This window comes from Phoenix dactylifera, chromosome 5 (assembly GCF_051530095.1).
Source record: "Phoenix dactylifera cultivar Ajwa chromosome 5, Ajwa_hap1_PhDact_Kaust_v1.1, whole genome shotgun sequence".
Lineage (NCBI taxonomy): Eukaryota > Viridiplantae > Streptophyta > Magnoliopsida > Arecales > Arecaceae > Phoenix > Phoenix dactylifera.
This window is the reverse complement of record NC_143194.1, coordinates 39,556,615-39,581,838: the sequence shown is the minus strand read 5'-3', so window position 1 is coordinate 39,581,838 and position 25,224 is coordinate 39,556,615. Positions and strand designations below refer to the sequence as shown.

The window sequence follows — 25,224 nt, the reverse complement described above, 5'->3', positions numbered from 1 at the left end:
AAAGTAACTTTTCATAAAAGAGTGATGTTTGCATCCCTAAATTTTAGTATTGCCAAAAATCTGACTCTCTAGCTCCGTATACTGAAGTGTTAACTCAAGGCGAAGGATCAAGGTCTTCATAATATGTACTCGATCAAACACAATAATAGGAGATATATAATATCTTGGCTATTATAAAAGTACTGACACCAGATCAACAAAAATCTTAACTAGGGTGCGTGCTTTAGTTAAAGTGAGACTCCAAGACCTAGATGATCTTCCTTACCATCCTATATATTAGACTTCAAAACAAAATCAAACAAAAAAAACAAGGAAAATGACAACAAGTAATAGACCACGTCCATTCCATACCCATGACAATATCTTTTTCATCCTTCTACCATTAATTAATGCCATTAGATAGAATAAACACGATTAGTGCCGCAGATCTTACTTTTACATCATGTCAAGATAACAACCAACCTGGAGTAATAAAGCTAACACCATAAAGAAAAAGTGCACTCCTTTTGAGCACTGTCATGTTATTTAGCCCGGTTTGGCAGAACTTTTGGTAGGACAAAAAGTACTTTCCGACCTTTCAAAAATGCTTTTGGATGAAATAGCGATATTTGGTAAAAAAAATTGGAAAACTATTTTAGTTTGGCCAAAAGGCCAAAACAGCTTCTTGGGAGAAGATTCAAATGGAACTTCTTCAGAAAATCACTTTTAGCAAGTATCGAAAAATTGTTTTAATTTATATTTTTTATTATTTTTGGACCAAAATACCCATAATAAAAAATTATAATTATAGAAAAATATTCCTTTATATTTATCAATATATAATGATAATAATTATAATAATTTATATCTTTATGATTGTATTATACTATAAATATAATATTATATTACATTATATTATAATATAGTGATATGTTACGTTCTATAATATCAAATTATGTTATATTATTATGTTATAGTATGCAATATTATATTATTATATTATAATAATATTATATTATATTATAGTAATGTTATACTATATCATATATTTACGTATTAATACATATTATATTTTATTATGCTCTATAGTATAATACTATGAAATATTCTTTTTGGTCATTTTGTCGTACCAAAAGTACTTTCTTAGTTTATTTACCAAATACATATTAAAGTTTCATAACATTTTAAAAATGTAGCTACCAAACAATAAATAGTTTTTTTATAAAAACTCCATTTCTGAATACCAATAGCTCTGCCAAATGGGGCCTTAGTCTCTTTCTGTTTCTGATGTATACAAAAATGGCTTCATCCCTTTTGGTGGTGAAGCCTAAGTAGTTGGTTATTTGCTTCAATCAAGGTTTTATATTTGGGAAGCCTAAATAGTCTTGCCTCAGCTACACTATGTATAGTTTTTGTTTAATTTCCAAGGTTTATTACATGAAATAAAGGATTGAACCTTTTCTTTTGAATCATACTAATTCATTGTCCATACTCACACCTCTTTCACTCCGGAGTTACCCCCTCTCACAGGGGGAATAAATTAAAGAATGAAGTGCTTCCCACGCACCCGCACAGAAAGCACTTCCCCCCTTCTAGGTAGACTTATTCACCGGATATCCCCCCGAGGGGGACGAGGCCGGAGGCCGGAGGCCGAAGGGGGGAAACGGACTATAAACTATAGGGATAGGGAAGGCTACAATTGATCATGGCTGAGCCTCAAGCCTAAACTATATTTATTTTTTGTTTAAGCCGGACTATTTAAAATTTAATATTTTTTATGCCCAAGCCCAATCCATGATCAATTCTACAGTAACACCTGTTAGATTGGTTTGAAATTTAACTAATCCCTAACGTTACGTAATTCTTGGAGCAGCCCAATTCACATGATACCATTGAACCTTTTTTTTTTACTACATCGGCAGCTCACATAGCCTTGTATGAGCATTGCCATGACAAATACTACACAACGGTAATCCTATTCTGTATTCAATTCCAACTATGTAGTCTAACCAATTTCATTTGCCGGACCCAACCAAAGGTGAATCCAGAACAAGCATCCTCCTCCATGGCTATTGCCGCCTCATACCCTCGAAACAAACCTCTCAAACTCCCCTAACAGAATCCCCATTCTTCAATCACGCTCGACCCGTGATGCCCGAAAGCACACTCAAAAATCTAAATTTCATTGAAGTATAATAATTTGTATGCATATTTGTTTAGGGCCCACCATCCCCTTCCCTGCACCGCAAGGCAAAGCAATCGAAACCGGACAGACGTAAGCACGAAGCTAGAAGCAATCACCGTATCCAATTTTAACTCATCACCGGCCGTCCATCTTATATCTCGCTGCCGAGCGCATCGTAGCTTATATGTGGATCTCCACAACTGAGCAAAAACAAAATAACGGCCCCATCGACGTCTGAGATCGCTCTGGCATCGAGGCGGACTCGAAAAGCAAGCGAAAAAATTGGATTTAAGTAACCCCGCTGGATCCCATATTTTACGTTCTCTAATCCCATCCAAATTCCTCCAGAAATTACTGCACGGAAGTCAGAAAGAAGAGGAAGCCAAGGAACTCCTGGAAAAAGAAAATTCTGGGAATCCGTTCTTCTCCATCTTCTTCGGTCCGCTCGATCTTCTCGCTCGCTATCAATAAAAAGGGTTGGTAATTCTGGTTTTTCTTTCTAGATTTTGTGATATTAATCTCCCCAATTTAATGTCGTGGTTTTGTTCTTTTTTCTGCATGCATTCGATGATCCTGAATTCTTGCTATTGTTTGTTGATAGTTTTTATTGATTTATTGTACATATGTGTTTTATGGCCTTTTTTTCGCTTGGTAATCTTGAACCGATTATAGGTGATTATTGGAATTTCTTGGAAATTTGGCATGGGATCAGGGTTCCGACCTTTGTCAGGGTCTGCGTAACTGGTTACACTGACAAGTTTCTGATAAAAGAATCATACATGATATTATGTATGATTATTTTGATGCTGAAGCAAAGGAATTTCAGATTTTTTTCCTCACAGAAAAGTCAATCAAATTTTAGATAACCGACGTTAAAATTGCTGCGGTTACATATATGTTGATTCTGTACGTAATTCTAGGATTTTCTTTGCTTTCTGTTGTAACCCTAGCATTTCTATTTGGTAAGTCTTCTGCAGACTGGTTACCTCTTGTTGACTGGCCGTTCCCCCTTCTTTGTTATTGATGGTTCTTGATCCATCCTATCGATTTTCTTCTTTTATTTTTGTTTTCCATCCTTTTTATCAAGGCTGATTGATTTCTTCTGATGTTATGTGAGTTTCTTTTCTCCATCATTTTTAGGTGATTTCTTCTTCCAACCATTGCTAAGGTTTAGAAGAAATTTATTTTTCAGATATCCTGCATCCTGTCCGCATAACTTAATGTCTCGCCAGTTCTTTGTTAAAAGAATCATGTGCAGGATTTTTTGTGGAGGTAGAGTGTTTTTTTCCAAGAAATCTATTTGTTATTTATGCTTAAAGGCTTGTGGTTTCGTTAATATTCTTGCAGAAATCTTAATGTTCTGATAAATGATGCTAACATAGTCAAATTGTTTCTTTTTTATATTCTTTAACATGGAATAGTGATTATTATGTATTTTAGGGTTTAATTCTGGTCATTACAGTCAGTCTGGATGCTCTCCTCCTTCTTTTTCCTGTTATTTTTCTCCAATATTCCATGACCTTAGAATTTGTCCTGCGTTACAACAATTTATATTCTTGCACAGTCAGGTTTATGATTTCCTGTTAGCTTTTATGATTTCCTATGATGGTGCCATTCCGGTCTCATAATCTTCCTATTTATTTATCTCTCCTATTTTCATTTTTCTGAAATCAGGGTTTACAATTAAGGCCTGTTATCATTGTTATCATGAGATTCAAGAAAGGAAATAAGGTGGAAGTGTTGAACAAGAAGGAGGTGCCATCAGGCTCTTGGTGGCCTGCTGAGATAATCTCTGGCAATGGGCATAACTACTATGTTAGGTATGATTTTTATCTAGCAAACATGGGTACAGCCATGGACAGAGTACCAAGAAAGGTCATAAGACCATGTCCCCCATCATTGAAGGGTCCAAGGAATTGGGTGCCTGGTGACATTGTTGAGGTCTTGGACAATAACTCATGGAAGCTTGCAGAGGTTTCAAGGGTTGTTGGTGATGGTTACTTTTTTGTGAGGCTCCTTGGATCCTGCAGGGAGTTCAAAGTCCGCACATCTGACCTCAGGCTGCGGCAATCTTGGCAAGATGAAAAATGGGTTGTGATTCAAAAGGTATCATCATGCAATCCCTTTGTTGACATCATGCAATTTCTACGACGGTCCAATTTGTTCTATAGGCACATCAGCATATTTTCTTGCTATTAACTCTACAATGACTCAGACCCGCTTGGTACTTCTATTTTTGCATCAAAATAAATTGCATTGGTTGTTCTTCTCGTTCTTTTTGTGGTGTCTCACCAGTTTTGCATTTGTTTTCAGGATTCTGGAAAACATGATTATAGGATGATGAGCAGTCTGTCAAAAGGAAAGAAATTCAAATGTCAGATGCCTCAGCCATGCCTAGAAAGTTATAATGCTTTTGTCTTCACAAGAGGCACAAAGAAAAGGCCACGAGTCTCATCACAACCTGTTGAGAGATGCAATGAAGCTAGCAGAAAGATGAGAGCAATTGAGAAAGATGGACGGAGTGAGCGAATATTTGGAGTTTATTCCTCCCAGTCATTGGAAAAGGTAGATGCTGTTGCTTCCCCACGAACAGTTCTGGGTGAGAAATGCTTGTATGCTTCCTTAAACAACAAAATGACTGGGTTTTCTAAATTGGATTCATGGAGGGGATTGCCAAATATTGATGTTAAATATTGTCCTGTAACAAGTTCAGAACCCAGTGATGCTGAGAGTACCTCATCCTCTGTTGGTAGTTGTAGTACCAGCAATAGTCCATATAGATCACCACACTGTCCTGGAATGGGTCTTACTCAAGATTTGTCTAGTCGTTCAGATGATGCTGAAAGTTGTTGTGGGTCGGGAAGAGAATCATCTCTTCCCACTAAAGAGGTATTAGCAGCAGAAATTCATCAGTTGGAGTTGCATGCTTACCGTTCCACTATGAGGGCATTCTATGCTTCTGGGCCCATTAGCTGGGATCAGGAGGCATTGATGACAGACCTGCGTCTTATGCTAAACATATCAAATGATGAACATTTGTTGGAGCTAAAGAATTTAGTGTCTTCTGAAATAGGCAGAACCTCTTAGTTAACCAGAAGCCATAATTAGGTCTTGGCAGAATACTTTTTTACTCCAGCATCAGGTTTAGTTGTTATATTTTTTCATTGCATTGTAATGTAGGGATCAAATTATAGCTGCATCTTGGGCAGTGAACTCATGTATCAGCTGTTAAGACAGTGAACTACTATGACCAAAAAAAATTGTATTATAAGCTTCTATAGAGCAATGAATTATCTACCTTGAAGCCTTTTTTAATCTGATTTTGGTGTTAATTTTTTTTTGCTGGTGCCATTTTTTGGTTATTCGATGGGCTATACTTTGTTTTCAATATTTTAAAATGTTGAAATGTGATGAATTATATTAAAAAATAATTCTGATGAAGGTACAAAGTATATTACAAATAATATTGTATCAAAGAGCTGCTGTGTCTCTTACTGTAAGTTTTATATCTAAGATGATTTGAAGGCATCGACCACCAGCTCCTTAAACTTTATGCCTCATCAAGTTATGTGATTAACCAGTGTTTCTCCAATATCTGCTACAAGTGATGCATGTTTACAAAAGGAAGCTGGAGCTTTCTCTAGCACCTAAAATTCTTTCTGTTTATAGAAGAAATGTTCATTATTTAACAGGTTCTTTGGATGGTCTAGATGCTGATTTTGGGGACATGTAAAATCTCATTAATAGATGCATCTCATATACACATCCTTGATAATGTGTTTTTTCTCCTTTGGTTTAATTTTGGTGCTCATTGCATCAAAATGATGGAAATCCTTAAGCATGAGCAACCTTTCTGTGTTTTTGTTGCTTATTGTTAATTTGCTGCCTTATTTGCTGTACTGGATGGGCATCTTTTGAAACCTCATTATGATAAGGTGCATCATTAGGAATCGATGTTCAATTTTATGCTCTTTTTTACATCCTTAGGATGTATCTGATTTTGGTCAGTATTGCTGGAGTTCTTAGTTTACATCCTTAAGATGTCTCTGATTTTTGGTCAGTATTGGGGGAGTTCTTAGGATCAATGATTATGTGAAACCCTTGACTATGAAACCTTTTTCTGTGCCCTTTATTTGTCAAAATTTTTGCCTCTTTTAAATGAAAACTCCAGTGCTTTGATTTCATTCATTAAGTTCTGCTTTGAGTGAGTTCCATTTTGCGGACATATTTGATACTTTTCATGCCTTTTCCAGGGCCAAAGTTGGAGGCTTGTAAAGTATGCTTCCATAGGTCCCTGATGATGGCGAGGTCTTTACATGTTTTGGACTTCGAACAGTGTTGCAACGTGTCCATCTGATTCTTACGAACACATCAGCATAAGCCAATAAGTTGGTACCTTAAGATCTTTTAGTTCATTCTATTTCAGGCTTGCTTAGTGGTTGTGATACATTGTAACCTGCTGCTGCTTTTTGAAATGTATATGCAGTAACTAGCTTTTTTGTATTTTAGGTTGTAGAAAAAATTCGCTTTTGCTATTGTGTCCTGATTGTTTTTCTGCCATGAATACAATCTATCTCAAGAAGATTGAATGGTGATAACTGAAAAAAGAGTTTTCAAAGCAACATATGCATTTGCATAATAGTCTATATTTTTTTGAGGACAATAATAGTCCACGTTGACCTCAGTAGATATACAACATTTAGGAGCATGTGGGTGGCAGTGTTGCAATCTGGTGCGGCAAACCCTACTTGAAGAAATTTACAGTTTTTTGTGTGGTAGGTGATTAAATATTTGAGCAAGAGAAGGCAAGTTGCCATGCAGACTGTCTCGACTCATTTATCGCATATGGCAATCCTGAGGAAGATAGACGGAATAAAGGCTTATTTTCATCCATTAGTATCATTTTTATACTACCGGGAATAGGATGGATTGATTACAGAATTCCATTATGCTTGTAGACCCTAGGACTACCTATGGGTGTGTGCTAATTAATGTTATTTTGGATTACCCATAGTATAGTAGAGTCAATATTTTTATAGTAGACTTGATATTGTTGCAAAAGTCTTTTATTTTAATATATGGCTATCTGAGACTCTGTTCGGTTGTCAAGAAAATGAAAGAAAGGAACCTAACTCATTAAAGGAAAAGAAAATAAAGGAAAAACAAGAATTTTCTTATATTTTATCAAACTAAGAAATTGCAAAGAAAGTTGTTGGGAAAGCAGTTGGGGTCTGGTAAGTTATTCTTATTCACTTTGTTTTTGTTATTTTCTCTCAAAATCACTACCTATTAGAGAGGAAAAACTTTAAGTCTCTTTAAAAGAAATAACTATACATTTGCTTCTGACTTTTCTCTCTTTCTTCTAACTGCAAAATGATGGAAAAAGTTTTTTTTTCCTTTTTCTTTTTTTAAGCTGTAATGTAGATGCTTGTTGCAGTGTTCATAGGAGGGTAACTTTTTAGGGGAACTTTTAACTGTAAAGCATGTTTTCTAAGCAAGTATTTGGTTGGTATGATGGCATTACTGAAAACATTATGGAAAACTTATATATATATATATATATATATATATATATATATATATATATATATATATATATATATATATATATATATATATATATAAAAAGAAAGTTAGCATAATAATAACTTGATTTTTGTATACATATTTCGAGCAACTATAAGCATTTACTTAATTATGCAAGACTTGTTGATCTTCCAAGTTTCTCACTGCTTCTAGGGGTATTCTGTTTAAGATATTTGTTGGATAAAGAATGTTTCTCGACCTACAATGAACATTTTTTTCTCGCTTATGATTCTAAGCAAAAGGAGCACGCTTTTTGGCTGAAACTTTTAGTACTGTTGATGCACCAGAATGAACTAAGCGAATCAGAATCTTCAAACATTGAGGTTGTTTTGTGACTTCAGTCTCTATAATCTGACCTATGGTGTGCTGCAAGGATTCTAGCATTATTTATTCTCATTAGGAAGGTGGAAATATCAGTAAATCACTGGGGCATGTTGCGGACTTTGTCAGATATCAAGATCAAGATTGGGTAATCTTTCTTTGAATGTAAGAGGTTTCACTGTTAATATAATAGGATAGATATGAGTGGTTTCAGGGCTCACAATAACGGTTTCTTGGGCCTCTCTTATGACCTTTTCTTTTCTTTTTTTCCTTTTTTTTTCCTGCTTGAGAATGGAAGAAGTAACTGTGTTCCAATATTTGCAAACTTTTAAGAATTTGTAACCTTTAATAAGTGCTTTGGAGATTGTAAATGAAAATTTTAAACAGGAAAAGAAAATATGTAGTTCTTCCATCAAGGGGGGTCTGAAATTAGCATCCTTGGAAATTTTAATTTTAGACTTAAAAGTAAGATCCACAGTCTATGATCAAGGAGAGAAGGAGAATTCTGATGGGCTAATATAATTTATGATCAAGTATTTAATTTTAAATTCGGAATTTCTTTGTTTGATTAGCCAGGGTCCTAATGCTTTGAAGATGATGAAATTGAGGGCAAAGCAATCCCAAATTCCAGGCCACTAATTTTCACATAATCTATCCAACTGAAACTAATATGTTTTGTAGTGAGGTATAAATTGTATGTTTCTGTTTTGAATAATGACACTGGTCCAATTGTAAGCTAAAAATTTATATATCATGCTACCTCATAGTGGTCCTTTAGATCCTTGAATGTTGATGAAAAAGGAATTATTTTGGATGTTGAGGCCTAGGTATGGATGGACGAAGGAAAGGCAATGAACCTGTTGATGGGCTGAGAAAGATACGCAATGTTATTTTTGAGTTGAAGGTTAAAGTCTGGACAATATAGGGGCGGCAATGGGTTGGGCGTCACTGCAGTCAGCCTCCTGTATGGAGCTCATATTAGCTCGACTTGAAACTAAATTGACCTGCTAGAGGATCAGCGATGAATGATGCGAACCCGACCAGAGTCTGCCCAGCTGACGCGGTCTGATTTATTTATCTCACAGATGGTGATAGTGAATAGTTGCATGCTGGCCAGATCTAGCGATTGTTGGTCACAGACAGTGATGAGGCATGATAGGGATGGGCAGCATTGATTTGGCTTCATTGAGTGGTAAGCAAGCTGGATACAGTAATTGGGCAGTTGGATCTGTATTTGGGTGGCCTAATCTAGCGGGGGAGCTGCCGCTGCTGGTGGTGGAATCACCATATCTAGCACTGGCATGGCCTGATTTAGTAGTGGGTTGGTAAGACCTGGCAATGGAAAGCTCAGTCTAGTGATGGGGTATCCTAATTCGGCAGTGAGGAAGTTATATTTGTGTCAGTGTGGTCTGATCACATAATGGGATGGCTGGATCCAAAGTGTTTGGTGGTGTGATGGAATGTGATAGGTGCTGCTGTGGCTGGTTAGTGGAGGCTTGATCTCAAGGAGAGGAGGAAAGGCAAGAAGAGAAGGAAAAGTGAAGAGGAAGAGAGGAATGAGGAATAGCCAACTGCAGTGGAAGTATGAAGAGAAGGGACGAGAACAGGTTATGGAATGGTTTATTTTATTAATGTTAATACATTGTTTTATTTAATTTATAGATAAGGGCCTGCGTTAGTTGGATTTGGTCGACTTGAATCTGACTCGACCCATGGTGGGACAGCTTTATCTGTCCCAAACCTGACCTATGATTTTTTGGGTTAAATGAGTTTTATGTGGGTAGGTTAAGGTAAATCAGTTCAGATCAAAATTGCCATCCTTAGGACTGTCCTTGCATGAACTGCAAGTGTCAGCCAGACAAGACCTGAACTGATTTGATGAAAGGTTTCATCTCTTCCTGTTTCCTTCATCTATTGATGCATTATTCCTCTGTATGTTTTTCTGTTGTTTGTATGCTTTGAAGCAATGTACTCGCCTTTCTTCTAGTCTATCCCCTTCTCTTTTCCTTCCTTTTTCTTGCTCACTTCTTCTTACTCAGTTTGGTAGATTCCATTACATTAGATTTGCTTGTGGTAGTTTGATCGACAGTTTTGTCTACATTACAGTAGGCTCATCCTCAGCATGTTGTTACAACCATATTTCCTTCCTATGGTGCCAAGGTTGGGCAATGTGTCAGGTTGTTAAGTGGGATGTTTTGAATTTGGCCGCATACCTCAATCTTCATCTTCTTTTAAGTTTTTGCACTAGAGTTGGCATGCATTAGTTCTGAGATCAAATTTGACCTAAAATTATTTCATGCAGAGAATTTCCCTTAGAAGATCAGGCTTTGTAAACCTGATCATTGGTAGGTTTAAGTTTAACATGTGATTCAGTTTTTGTGAGTTATGAATTGATCAAGTTATAAGTATTGTTCCATAATGAAAGCTGGAGTTTGACCAAAGGAAAGAGCTAGTGTAACCTAGACTTTTCTGGTCTGTACTATTATGAATGCCTTTCTCTTGACAAATTGGTAAAATTTCATCTGCAGATGCATCTAAGTCAAGATTGGGAATTGTTACCAGTTCATCATAAATGCAAGTTATGTTAGAAAACAAATGGTATATGAAATATTGCGAAGACACACCTTTTACTTTGGCAATCTTTTGTTTTGGGCCTCTCTCTCTCAAGCATGTTCATTTGTAAGCATGTTTATTCCTGTAAAATATTTTCTAGGGTTATGAGGATGTTTAATTTAATATTTGTTTTGTAATATGGAGCTTAAAGTTATCAATGTCCTTTGGTGTGTGATGACAGATGGATAATGGAGTGGAGAATTGCACTTGAATGTCAGTTTAAAATAGAAAAAATAAGCTTTATCAAAAAGCAATTTCAAAAAAAAAAAATGTTAATAACATCGAACTACAAATAAAAAGTAATAAATGGTTAAAAAAACTAATTTTTTTAAAAAATTCATTGGCACAGATCAAAATATAATAGCAAAGGTCAACATTTTGACAAAAGCAAGATTAAAACCCAAAGATTGACACCTTTCTAGTAGGCATTAGTATCTATAGTTCCTCCTAGTACAGCTGCAGCTGATTTGCACGCACTTTGATTTGACTAAATCCTAACCTAATTTTTGATCCATCCAAGTGAATTTTATACTAATGGGTGGTAAGGGCTTCCAAATTGAGACCAAAGCTCTGATTTAGTCAGAATCAATTTGGTATATTTGCTTCATATAAATCTGAGTTGGGTAAAGATGTCCAAAGTTGCTCCTTTTAAACTTGCAGATGAAAGCAGAATGGAGGCTTCCTGGTTATCCAAAATGGGGTGGATGACTTTGTTAAGCGAAGTGTGAATATCACTGCTATATATATATATAACCGAAAAGGCTTTGTCTGAGATAATAGCCAAACTCATCTTTCTCTTCAAAGAATTAATAGCTAAACAAGGTGTGGCATGAATATTGTAAGGCCTCCCTTTTTTTGATGTTCACTTTCCTTTTTCAGAGTCTTCGTTGGTCTATGACTCCAATATATGATTGATGTATAGAAGGAAACTTATCGTGAGAATGATGATCTTGTAATTTTAAGACCAATTCTCCAAATGTACATTTTTGACCTCTCATTGGCAATTCGTCAAGTACTCTTCTTTCTAGTCTGTTATTTGTAATTTTAAGTCTGTTAATCATCTGATTCACCTTCTTTTGGGTTATCTGTTCAGATTATGTTCAAATAATTTGCCAGGTCTAATGGCAAAGATCTAATAGAAATCATTTTATCATGAGAACACAACAGCCTGTCAAATGCCCCCTCTGCTTGAATCAATCAGGTGTGCTACGCATGCTAGTTGGATCTGGTCAAGGTTGCCGGTGTGGAGAGGGATGGTTCCTCTATGACCTATATGAGGAAGAGTTGGTTAACAGGCTGTTCAGAAACTACATTGTCAGCTGTGTAAGAGGTATCTAAATCCATGCTGACCTCATCTTAGAAACAGAGGAGGCAATATTAGAGCTTTGGACTTGTAAGGAGAAGGAGAAGATTGAGATGGAGGATGTACAAACACAAAAGCGAGGCATCGCCGTCTGTATATAAGATCTGATAGTGAACTTTGAGCCCGAGATTCTGTAGATCTCCTAATTAGATCTTTATTTGTGACTATGGGGGCATTTGGTATGGGGTGCTGACCCCAAGATCAAAGGTGATATAAGTAGAGGTGATGAGATCACTATGTTTGGTTGCACCCTAGTGATTCTATATGGCAGAGATCCCATAACACCTGCACTCCTAAAATCACTTCCCAACCTAGTGATCTTAAACCATCCTTTGAGGACGGATTTCTAAGACCACCCCAGGGAAATGATCGTGGGATGAAATTTGGGACAAAAATGCCCCTCATTCCAACAAGAAAAATTGATATATCAATGTACCATTAATATATTATGTCAATATTATATATAATATGTTATATTGATGTTACATATACACTATTCAAGATATATGTATTATATTATAATATATTATTAAATTATATTTTTATAATTATAACAAAAATATATTATTATACTTTACATTTATATTATGAAATTATTTAATATATTATTTCTCTTTGCCTTATTTTTCTAATCAAAATAAATATTGGTATAGATAATAGTATAATATAAGTATAAGTGAAAATATTAATTATATAATAATAAGTAATATATTTTTATAGGATTATTAATTTTTCTGTGGAAATTATAGCTGATCTACTTATAAATTGTTTGGACCTGCTGCCGGCCATTCATATATGTTTTTCTATGATTTATTTGAGAATTCTATTTAATAGTTGCAAAATGTATGGAATATATTAGGGGCAGTTTTGGTATTATATGATCAATAAACATGGATTCGTATGGCATACCAAACAAATTATCTTTAATCATTAGAATATAACATACCAAATACGGTAATCTTAGATCATCGGAGGTCAGATTATCCCAGAATGAGTATCACTAGCGATTGAAGAGCCCTGTAGTAATCCCATTTGGGCCACCAAACGCCACCTATAGGACTCCATATAGATAATTTGATTCATAAGATATCTCATAGAATTGAAATATTTCATTTGCTTTTTTCTATGACAGCAAGAAAGCTGTTTAGTCCATCACCAAGGAATCATTAAATCAAATAGGGGTTAATTCCATTCGGGATTGGGGATTCACTATCATAAAAGATGATCATCCCTTCAGTTGGATGAACTTTGCTATTCAGTGAAGATTTGATCGTGGGGTTTGTGGGACCAAGGAGAACAGGATGAGTTACTGTGGGATGGGGAATTCACAATGAAAGGGGAACTCAGAGTTTGTGATAGGGTAGAATAGATCGAAATTGCATAGGTACTTTTATGTATGTAATACATGTTTTGAATATTTAATTGTTATTTTTCATTTACACAGTTCTTATTCCTGAATTTTCTAGAAAAAGTGTTGCGCAAAACACAGGATCCAAACGGCGAATAAAACAACGCACAGAATTGAGAGAGGAAGAGAGAAGAAGAGAACACAAAGATTTTCGTGGTTCGGCAATGTGCCTACGTCCACAGGAGCAAAGCGGCCGTATCTTTTTCACTATCACACAAATAACAAGGGTTACAAGATATTTATAGATAAACCCTAATCCTAGAGTCCTAATCCTTATCAGCATTCCTTGTAAAATAAAACACTACATAATTATCCCAAAGATAAACATATTCGGTCGCTTCGCTCCGCTCTGTTAGAATACCAGTGTCTCACTCAAATAAGAATACCACTTAATATGAGCCACTTATTCTAACAATCTCCACCTTGGCGAATATTCACCTCTTAGGAAAAAAATAACCAGGGATACCACCTGACGTTGATAGGTTGGAACACATCTTCTCTAGCACCTAGAGATGTTAACCAAGTCCAAGCAATGCTTGAACTTATCTGTAGTAACGGGTTTTGTCAACATATCTACTGCATTTTCAAAAGTGTAAACTTTCTCAAGTAATATGTCACCGGAAGAAACCATCTTCCTGATCTTGTGATACCTCACATCTATATGCTTGGATTTCGCATGATACACCTGGTTCTTCACCAAATAGATCGCATTCTGACTGTCACAATGCAACCGAACTCCATCTTGCTGAATATCCAGCTCCTTGACTAATCCCGTCAACCACAATGCTTCCTTGGCAGCCTCAGTTACTGCCATATACTCCGACTCAGTCGTAGATAGTGCAACTAGAGACTGTACCATGGACCTCCAACTGATAGGTCCTCCTGCAAGAGTGAATACATGGCCTGTAGTCGATCTTCTGTCACCCAAGTCTCCTACATAATCTGCATCAACATACCCCACAACTAAAGGATCATCTTTCTGTCTAACAAACATGATACCATGGTCTGTAGTACCCTTCAAATATATGAAAATCCACTTGACTGCATCCCAATGCCGTCTCTCTGGATTAGCCATAAACTTGCTCACTGCACTAATTGCATGCGCCAAATCTGGCCTAGTACAAACCATAGCATACATCTGACACCCCACTGCACTAGCATATGGCACTGTGACGTAGACAATCTGAAATAATTCGCTTGCTCACTGGCTTCGCTTTATCCATGCTGAACCTCTCCAACACCTTCTGTATATAACTATCCTGAGATAACCACAATTTTCTAATGAAATCTCTATCCCTGCGAATCTCCATCTCAAGAATCTTCCTGGCCGCGCTCAAATTTTTCATGTCAAACTCTCTACTCAATAAAGTATTCAACTTGTTGACTTCATTCATACTCTTCGCAGCAATCAACATATCATCCACATAAAGTAACAGAAAAATAAAAGAACCATCATCAAGGCTCCTCACATAAACACAACAATCATACTCACATTTCCTTTAGCCAATCCGAATCATGTAGGAATCAAAACGCTTGTACCCAGGGGCGGCCCAATACATTTGGGGGCCTAAGGCGAATCCAATAAATGAGACCTTTTTTTTTAATAATAAATTTTTTAATAAATATAAAATACTTAAAAAATGATATGAAAATAGATAGCTATTAAGTACACTATTTCAACGAAGATGCATGAACCTAACAAAAACAGACAAGAAACCTTTTTAATTTAATATAATTCTTCAATGGGAGCACAGAAAAATAATTACCCTAAAAGAAGGGCCATGAAACTGATTAAATAACTGAGATAATGCTTGACAATACTGTTTACCCGTCAAGCAAGAGCAGAATAGGAAAAGGTCATCCCATGGCACTTCATGGCCAAGGTAAAAAAAAGAATTTGTCCAGAAAGGGGCCTCCCTATAAAAGAAAGTAGGGGCATTATGGGAAATTCACTCCATCTAATTAATAAAAGTCCCATCCCACCATCTCCCCTTCAAGTGAGTACCCAAGCAGCGACTGCAACATCACACAGCAGCCATTGAACCCCCTCCCTCCTTTTCTCTCTGTACCACCCAAGAGGGAAGAGGGAAGAAGAAACCGAGAGGAGAAAATTAAAAGAATCTCCACCCTCCAAGAAGTCCATTTCCAATCCCCTTTTCTTCCTGATGGCCCGGCTGGGTCAGGAGTAATGTGAGGGAAGGAAAACCAAGACCAAAACCAAAAAAGAGAAGGGATGAAAGATGAGAGTGGCTTTAGGCGTGTATCAAGCCAACCAAATCCCTTTCTTCCTGATGGCCCACTGCCCAGGCCAGCGCCCAGCTACGACTCTAGCTATTGGAGACGGATGGAAAAGGCAGAAGGCTACAGATTAAATAAAAAAAAAACTATGCAGTGGGGACCGTGGGATGGGGGCCTCCCGTGGGTCGGGGGCCTTAGGCGACCGCCTAAGTCGCCTAAGGCCCGAGCCGGCCCTGCTTGTACCACTACCTTGGAGACTGCTTCAGCCTATAAAGTGACTTCCTCAATATACAGACTAAGTGCTGTCCAGGTTCTGAAAATTCTTCTGGCTGCTGCATGTAAATCTGCTCCTCCAACTCACCATGAAAAAAAGTTGTCTTTACATCCATCTACTCTAACTCCATATCGTAGTGTGCTATCAATACTAACACTACCCTGATGGAAGTGTGTCTGACCACTGGGGAGAAATCTCATCATAGTCAATCTCAGCGCTCTGTGAGTATCCCTTTGCTACCAGACATGCCTTGAACTTTTTCCCTTCTTTTTCTGATACTGCTTTCTTTTTCTTGAACACCTACTTGCATCCTATCGCTCTCTTTCCCTTCGGAAGCTCCACCAACTCCCATGTCTGATTTGTTTTTAGAGATTTCATCTCCTCCATCATATCACCCATCCATCTATTCTTCTTCTGGCTGTGAACTGTCTCCTGAAAAGTAGTAAGATCTCCACTGCTACTGATTAATGCATAGAAAACCAAATCTTCGAAACCATACCTAGTTGGTGGCTTGATAGTACGCTTGGGTCTATCTGTGGTTATATTATGTTGCTCTTGATCGGCTGAGGTAGAAGTCTCTGTACCCTGAACATTATTCTCCTTAAGATAACTCTCTAACTCCATCTGCACCACCTGCTTATTGCTACCGCAACTTTCTGATACCTGCTTCTTTTCTTCCTGAGTACCTTTCAATATGGCTTTCTCATCAAAAACCATATCTCTGCTGATCACTACCTTGTTTGCCTTCGGATCCCAAAGCTTGTACCCTTTCATTCCTTTCTGATACCTCAGAAAGATACACTGTCTAGACTTCGGGTCTAGCTTTGACCTCTCCTCACTAGAATATGCACGTAGGCTGGACATCCAAACACTCTCAAACCTAAGTAGTCTACCTCATTACATGTCCATATCTCCTCTGCAACCTTACCATCTAGTGCTGCCCTAGGTGACCTATTAATCAAGAGCATGCCATATTCACTACCTCTGCCCAGAAGTTCTTTGCAAGCCCTGCATTTAACCTGAGACACTGTGCTCTTTCAGCTATAGTCCTGTTCGTCCTTTTCGCCACACCGTTCTGGTGAGGTGATTTACGTATTGTGAAGTGTCTCTTAATCCTATGCTGCTCACAAAACTCAATGAACTTTGAATTTGTGTACTCAGTCCCATTGTCTGACCTGAGGCATTTGACCTTTCTCCCTGTCTGATTCTCTACTCAGCTTTCCACAACTTAAACTTTGCAAACGTTTCTGATTTGTGCTGCATAAAATACACACAGACCTTTCTCGAAAAATCATCAATGAAAGTTACGAAATATGTATGTCCACCCTGTGATGCTACTCTGACTGGTCCCCAAACATCTGTATGAACATAGTCAAGAATACCCTCTGTCTTTGTGCGTGGCAGTCCTGAATTGAACCCTATTATGTTTTCAAGAACACAATACTTGCAGAAATCCAGTTTGCAAGTTTTAACATCCTTCAGAAAATTTCTTTTATGTAGTTCCAGCATACCACGTTCACTCATATGACCCAAACGCATATACCACAAGATTGTATTATCAGACTCAGACTCTGCAGCAGCAACTCCACCTACAACAGTAGTCTCTATCAATCTGTAGATGTTTTCTGCTACTTTCTGCCCTTTCATCACTGTCATAGCACATTTATTAACCTTCATTACTCCACTTTGAGACTTGTAACAAAATTCGTTAGTCTAAGGTACCCAATGAAATCAGATTCTTTCTGGAATATGTCTAACATCACACAACGTTCTAACCACACCATCAAACATGGTAATCTTGATATTTCCTATTTCAATGACTTTGCAAGATGCATCATTATCCATCAAAACAGAATCAGAATTAACTAACTTGTAGGTATCAAACCAATCTTTGTAGAGCGTCATATGATAGGAACATGTTGAATCCAGAATCCAAGAATCCGCGAGATGATTTGAACTAGACGAAACTGAAAGTATATCACCGTCACTGCTATCTGTGTCTTCTTTCACTGTATTCGCAGATTTAGAGGATTCAAATCAGATCTGTCACCATCTTTACCCTTGTTTCTCTTAGGACAATTCCGCTTTATGTGACCCTGTTTCCCACACTTGTAGCATGTTATGCCTTTCTTTTTTCTAGATTTGGACCATTCCTTGTGTTGCTTCTTCCATGCTCCTGGTTATCCTTCGCCACTAAGCCTTCTCCTTGAGAACTCTCATCATTGGCTTTCTTCCTCTGATGAAAACCTAACAAGGCTCCAATGACGTCCTCTAACTCTAGAGTCTCCTTTTCCCACATCAGAGTTGTAATCAAATTTTCGTACGTAGGAGAAGCGGGTAAAGAATGCAATAACGTCAACGCTTTGTCTTCGTCTTTGAACTTCACATCAACTCGCTGAAGATCACTGATAATCTGATTGAACACGTTGATATGTTGGCTTAAATCAGCACTCTCTGCCATCTTAAAACCGTACAGTTTCTGCTTAAGATAGAGCTTGTTCGTCAATGATTTGGACATATACTGACTCTCCAATTTTGACCAAATTGCCGCCGGCGATTTCTCGTCCATGACATGATATATCACATCATCAGCCAGACAAAGTCGTATTTGAAACAGCCTTAGCCTCTAATTCCTTCCACTCTGCATCACTCATGTCATCTAGTTTCTTTTCGTACAGAGCCTTTACCATACCCTGCGATACTAACAGATCCTTCACCTTCTTTTGCCATAGCCCGAAATTTTTAGTTCCATCGAACTTTATCGCATCGAACTTCGCAGAAGACATCCATGTAACCTTATCTTTTTGCAAAATAAAATAGAGAATAATAGGATCTGATGAAAAATGAAAATACCAGAAACGCCCCTCTTCTCCTAGGTCAGAAACGCGTGCACGGGAGAGACTCCTCTTTTGGATCTGTCGCGCGACGCAGTGAAAACGCAGCAGACGGCGGCACACGGACAATGGTGGGGCACCTGCAGTAGAGCTCTCGGCCAATTGGGTTCTCCTTTCTTCCCCGAATCCGGCCGCAAACGGCGTGGGGCAGTGGAGCAACGAGAGGACGTAGCCAGACACGAGCGCACGGGCTTGTTCTTCTCCGATCAGATCGCGCGACGATGAGGAGGACGCAGCAGTGACACAGGCGGCGGCGCGCGGAGAATCTCCTCTCCGCCTTGCTGTGGTCGTGCGGCGGTGGCACAGGCATCGGCTCTCGTCCGGCCGGCCATCATAGCGGGGCCTTTCTCCTTCCGCTTGGGAGCCACCGGAAGATCACCCACGCGACGGGAAGAAGAAGAAGTTCCTCTTTTTTTTGTGTTCTGTATGTTGTTCTCAGCTTGGGAACAACTTGAGATCCCACGTGAATAAACACCCACGGCTTGGGAAGAGAGCCTTGGGAGAGAGGACACAAACCCCTCAGCCCCCACGTGAAACAGAGAGAAAACAAATCCCTCCTTCCTTCACGTGAACCAGAAATCGCCCACAGCACCTACGAGAGATCTCTTTTCCTTTCTTTGCGGCACCGACGTGAACACCTTGGGAGAGAAGAAACTCTCGTCCGCCCACGTGAAGAGAAACGACCGCGCAACCGATTTATAACCTTGCAGCTCTGATACAAATTGTTGCGCAAAACATAGGATCCAAACGGCGAATAGAACAACGCACAGAATTGAGAGAGGAAGAGAAAGAAGAAGAGAACACAGAGATTTACATGGTTCGACAATGTGCCTACGTCCACGGGAGCGAAGTGGCTGTATCTTTTTCACTATTACACAAATAACAAGGGTTACAAGATATTTATAGATAAACCCTAACCCTAGAGTTCTAATCCCTATCAACATCCCTGGTAAAATAAAACACTACATAATTATCCCAAAGATAAACATATCTCGTCGCTTCGCTTCGCTCCGTTAGAATACCAGTGTCCCACTCAAATGAGAATACCACTTAATATGAGCCACTTATTCTAACAAAAAGCATATAGGTGTTGATGAGCATAATTTTGACGGCAATGCATACTATCAACTTAAACCTCAATCGGTGAGATACCAAGCGTGGGACGTTGGTACATGAAAAGTCAGGTTGTCCTTATTAGTACATGCCAATACATATTGGGATGGTGATCGTGATGGCTGATGCCCTAATCCTAAATTTTATAAGATAGTCGACCTGTAGAAGATATCTAAACAAATCATTAGAAACAACAAATAACTAGGAAGAAAAACTAGAATCCAATGAAGTACTCAGGTGCTAAGCCATCCCAAGTGTTGGGATAGTACCATCTCGATATTGTCTCAACCTGGTACCTGATTGAAACCAGGTCCTGGACCCAGATTTAGAACCTAGATACAAGGATCATATGGTAGACATATTGTGATTAAATTATCCAATCATCATTTTATGTGCACCAGACAAAGTAAGCACTAGAAATTACCATACTAGATGGTGAGTACTAGTATAAATGTAAAAGAAAGAGGTCTGAAGTAGATCAACCCCTGAAAACCCCTCATCCCCTCTTATGAGTGGATTCACAAGATTTAAGCTCGGATTTGCAAGATCTAACCCTGAAATTATAAGCAGTTAGTCAAGCCATATTTAATTGTAATGTTGGTTAAACCTTGATTGCAGTGTATATGCTGGCACCAAATACTTGATCATGTTTAAACATTGCTGGAAGAAGCTGAACCGGATATTTTTTTAAACCTGTTTTATTTCAAATTATATCGTGTCTGAGTTTGAGGAAATCAAATTGGGATAGTAGTGGTTGGATTTTTCATTCTTGTAGCACCATTATGTTATTCTTTTGGCACTGGTGGAATTTACTCCTCCATTTGGTCTTGACTGTTGAATTTTACCACTCCCTTTTGGATATAGTATTTAAGGATCATTTTGTGAATTATTTATTTTGGTTCTTAGAGATTTTATGCAGAAATTAAGAGTTGGAGTACTGGCCTTTCCTATTATCTCCAGTAGTTGCTTCATTTTATAGGTTGCTATGCAACTGGACGAATCTGGATTGGAGATAATAAGAAAAACTTTAGACTGATTGAGGTAAATGGAGGTAAGTAATTGTCAAGAAAACACTTCTAATTTTTGTTCCTGCACGCCTATCCTGCCTCAGGAGAAGTGACTGGTGTTGACTGTTACTTTCACTAGTTTAGTTTTGACCAGCTCTTAGTTTTTCCTTAATTCTTATTTATTAAATTTGTTCAGGTTTTTGTGAGATGTTCTTTCTGCTTTCCGGTCATTGTTTTCCTGTCCTTTCTTCTCTGAGTTTAAATGAATGACGTTTTATCTGTTGGGATGCAGGGCTCTAGCAGTCAAAACTATCTTATATATCAAAAAAAAAAAAAAAAAAAAACAATATCAAGCTTGAGGAGCTGCCTTTCAATTAGGGTGTGGTCATACTTTCATTTGATGCTCTTTGTAACTTTAGTATTTAAGAAATTTCTGGTGTTTATCAACGGTGCCTGCACCCTTTCTTCCCTTCTCTAGTTTCTTTTTCTCTGAGCATCGATTAGTAAACCAAAAAAGAACTCATGGGATCTTCTATATGCTCTTTGTTAAATGCAGGCTTCTGTATCTACTTTTTCTTCCCCTTCTTTTATTAGCAAGGCCGTGCTCGAGTTCATCATCATAAAAAAAAGTGATCTTTTTTCAATATATTTGTGTTTTTGTTCTTTTAAGACCTTTAGTGATCTTTGTTCTGAATCCAGAAAGGATCGATATTTCCAAATGTTGACATCTTATAGACTTACCGAATGTCATTAATGTTAAGTATGCTTGCTGATTGAAATGCCATTCGTTTGTTATTTACGTAATTATATTCTTTTTTTACTTTTATATTTGATATCTTTTAATTTTTTAATACAATATTCTTATTTGGTTTATTGAATTTTTTATGATATTAAATTTTGTTATATAGTCCGTATATTTAGCAGGAATGCTATGAGAGCGCATCTTGTAGACGTAAATGTCTGCATGCTGCATGAACAACATATGCTTTGATTTTCAAGTGGCCCTACATCTAGTGGTATAACGGAGGTGTGGTTGTGATCATGTCTCTGTTTAGAGCTTCAAATTCCCCTACCTCTAAACGCATGTGTAAATTCATTACTGCACAATATAGCATTTTGATATTATCTTGTTGCCATCTAGCTGAACTGGCAAAATGAGTGGTTGAACTATACAATACTATGATCTGAAGGGACTTTTTCCGCTTTACTGTTAGGTCTGGCTTCAAAGTTAAAACGTAATATAACAGTATCATTTTGCAGATCTTCTGACTCCTGTGACATCAAGGAATCCTTGCAATCAGCGATATGCATTGAATAAATGAAATTCAGATTTCTTTAAATGGCCCATCACATTTAAAGCTTCCTAGCCCATGTTTAGGCAAGCATATGGGGCTACAGTTCCAGGAACTATTGTATGATAGTCCCATGGCCTCTTGATAGAAAGGTTGTGATATATTCATCATAATGTCCTGCTAAATGTACTGATTTTCTTATTGCTTGACCGCCTTGCAAACACCCAAAAGAAGACTCTGATCAAATGTTATTCAGTTTTCATGAGTGCTTTCTGTATCTTATTTTTGAATTCAAAATCACATGTGTGAGTATGTTAGAACTTTTTTTGTCAATGTTTTGAGAAAGATATATTGTTTTGATGAAATAAATTATACATGATGAACTCACATATTCGTTGCATATGATTCCATTGCGACGCTGTAATTTTTTTTAACAAGCCAGGTCTCAAGTTTCTAGCACGTCTGAGAAAGGGAGGTCAGATTTATGGATATGCTGGCCTTGAGTCTGGCGGAACCATCAATATTTTTCGTGTAATGGAAGAGAAACTTGTTTAATCCAGCCTATGCATTCCACTGACAGGCTAACACAGAAATTCATAGTTCACCTTGTTTCCAGCAGAAAGTGTGCATCACAGGTAATGTGTTTAGGTTAACAATAATTTTTTGAAGAAATTAATTTGTGGCCTTGTGTTTGCTAATGATTATTTTCTAAGATGTGCTTGTCTTTGTTGACAGGATGCCATAAGTTTGTGTTGTTTTGGTTTGGTGTGCGACGTGTTGTTAAGCATGCGGTTATCATTGGCAGTGACTATGTTGTGCATCGAACATGTGCAGAATTCAGCAACCTGTCATAGTGAATTGTGTGTACCAGACGGCTATTTGTCAAGATAATCGAGTGTGATGTGGACGTTTGGCAACCTTGGTCTGTGCGTTATTCTTTTATACTAACAGGATAGTGCTGAATGGGTGGATAATTTGTCTTCAGTTGATGAAGGTGGCGGTCTTGCAGCATGCAATAAGATGTGCTTAGCTAGCTGGGATGTGTCCAAATTATGATGTGAATGAAACTCAGGTGACCTCCATATAGTCCTGGCTTTTCGGGATATGTAATTCCTGTTGAGCTAGATGAAATATAGATAATTGTGTTCTTCCATCAGTAGTAGTAAGGGTGGTGGTTACCAACATCCTTCAGCTAGTGCGTACCTACCAAAGAAATCTGACTGAAAACTAAATGGTGCAAGGTGTCATACGTTTAAGATGCAAGGTGCCGTGAACCTGTGGATACAATCATCCCATTTGTTTTCCTTTCTTATTCAATTGGCTGTCTTTGTTTTGGAATTTGGAATACTGCAGTTTTGCATTACTGTGGTGGATAGGCTCATCATTTCTTGTGTTTCGACGGTGGTGGTTGGGGGGACAGCGACCGACTTCTGTTAGTAGCTAAAACAGGTAATCTGGTGAAAATGATGGCATCAACCAAGAAGTCAAGCTGTTGATCCAGCTGGAAGAGAATCGAGGTGAACTACAAGGGATAATATGAGCTGAAGAAAGAGAGACAAAATCTAAACCCTGCAAAGCATTATATGTTTATGATCCCCTGTCCATCTTTTTGATATAATGAGAATGGGAATGGACTTAATTAGGCTATTTTTAAATAGTTAGATATGCTTTGCCAGGAATAAAAACATGGTTTAGGAGAGAACTGCAGTGGTCCAATGAAAGTGAAAGAAGGATCTCAAGGGTGAAGGTGATGGGCATGCAGCAGGGAGGTGCAGAATTGCAGAATGAAAACCAGATGTATGGCAGAAATTACAGGGTTTGGTATCAGCATGCCCGGGTCCCGATGCTGGTACCGAGCAGCAGCCTTCTGATGCTGCTGCACTCATTTATCCGGTTTGAGTTAATGGGGTTGCCTGTGGCGGTGGACCCAGAAGTGGGACCAAATTAATCTCTCATCAGCATATGCCTTCAGCGACGGCCTTTCTCTGTTCCCGGCTGCGGCATTTAACGATCGCAGGGGGAACCGACATGAATCTTGTGTTTATCACTTCGCACATGATTGTAGTTTATATATTTGCATATGGTACACACAAATGCTTCTCTATTTCTTTCATGTGCCTGGTAACTGTTCTTACCCTCCATATGCTCAAATTTATTCCATTCATCTATTCATTGAAAGCAACACACAGCATTTGGTTCCTTATCCATTCTCCTATCTACGTGCCCCAGGTTTTAAAGCGTAAAAAAAAGAAAAATCCCTTGCAGCAGCCTTGGGGTAAAGAGGTGGTGGGTTGTACCATCTCTTACTGTGTGATAGGCCCACCGTATCACTTGTCCCTTTACAGATTGAATATGCTCATGGGACGGTTATAACAGAGTCATGGATGCGCAAGAGCTTTGCTATCCGCGCTGAGACGCTGGGCCCTGACCATTGGACTCATTGAAGACTCCTGGTATGCATCTTTTTAATCAGTTGTACATACATAAGTGTATACATATATACATAAGTGTGTGTGTGTGTGCATACATACGTCCATTTGTACATTATGATTTAATATATATGAGTTGGATTGGATCCCTAATTTGTATGTCTTGTATGTGTGTGTGTAGTATTATGCTATTATTGCAGTCGCCTGAAATGAGATAAAAAATGTTCGGAGTACAAACGAATCTGAAAAAGTTAACATATAGAGTGGTCAAAGCATGGAGGTGTTTTATTTAGTTTTTGTTTGCATTGGAAACTTAGTTATCTATAAGCCAATGGTAAGGTAAATATGGATGCAAGCATGAAAACGTTGTCTATAAGAAGAATGAAATGATATGAAATGGATGGAGACATCTGTATCATAATGATGATAATATAGAATTGAAATGTATTGGTAAACTAAGAAGAGTGAAAAATAGTTTTGTTAGTAAAGCTCCGGAGTTAATTAGAATAAAACAATGCAAAA

General features: G+C 37.9%; 1 protein-coding gene across 19 annotated transcripts; it reads left to right on the top strand.

The window, feature by feature from the left end:
• The first annotated feature begins 2,204 nt into the window (after positions 1 to 2,204).
• On the top strand, positions 2,205 to 24,855 carry LOC103708790 (uncharacterized). Of its 19 annotated transcripts, none has more exons than XR_015987660.2 (8): positions 2,205 to 2,640; positions 3,839 to 4,270; positions 4,478 to 4,729; positions 6,418 to 6,552; positions 20,954 to 21,025; positions 22,242 to 22,908; positions 23,009 to 24,394; positions 24,503 to 24,855. XR_015987660.2 is itself a non-coding variant. In XM_039128715.3 (4 exons), the coding sequence occupies exons 3-4, from the start codon at positions 3,872 to 3,874 to the stop codon at positions 5,249 to 5,251; spliced, it is 1,173 nt and encodes a 390-aa protein (XP_038984643.3). In that variant the 5' UTR covers positions 2,366 to 2,640; positions 3,357 to 3,436; positions 3,839 to 3,871; the 3' UTR covers positions 5,252 to 5,481. The 19 variants fall into 19 exon arrangements, 2 of the variants coding, with proteins under 2 accessions (XP_038984642.3, XP_038984643.3); XR_604347.6 differs by having other exon boundaries at positions 10,600 to 21,025; XR_015987661.2 differs by having other exon boundaries at positions 6,418 to 6,556.
• Positions 24,856 to 25,224: the final 369 nt, after the last annotated feature.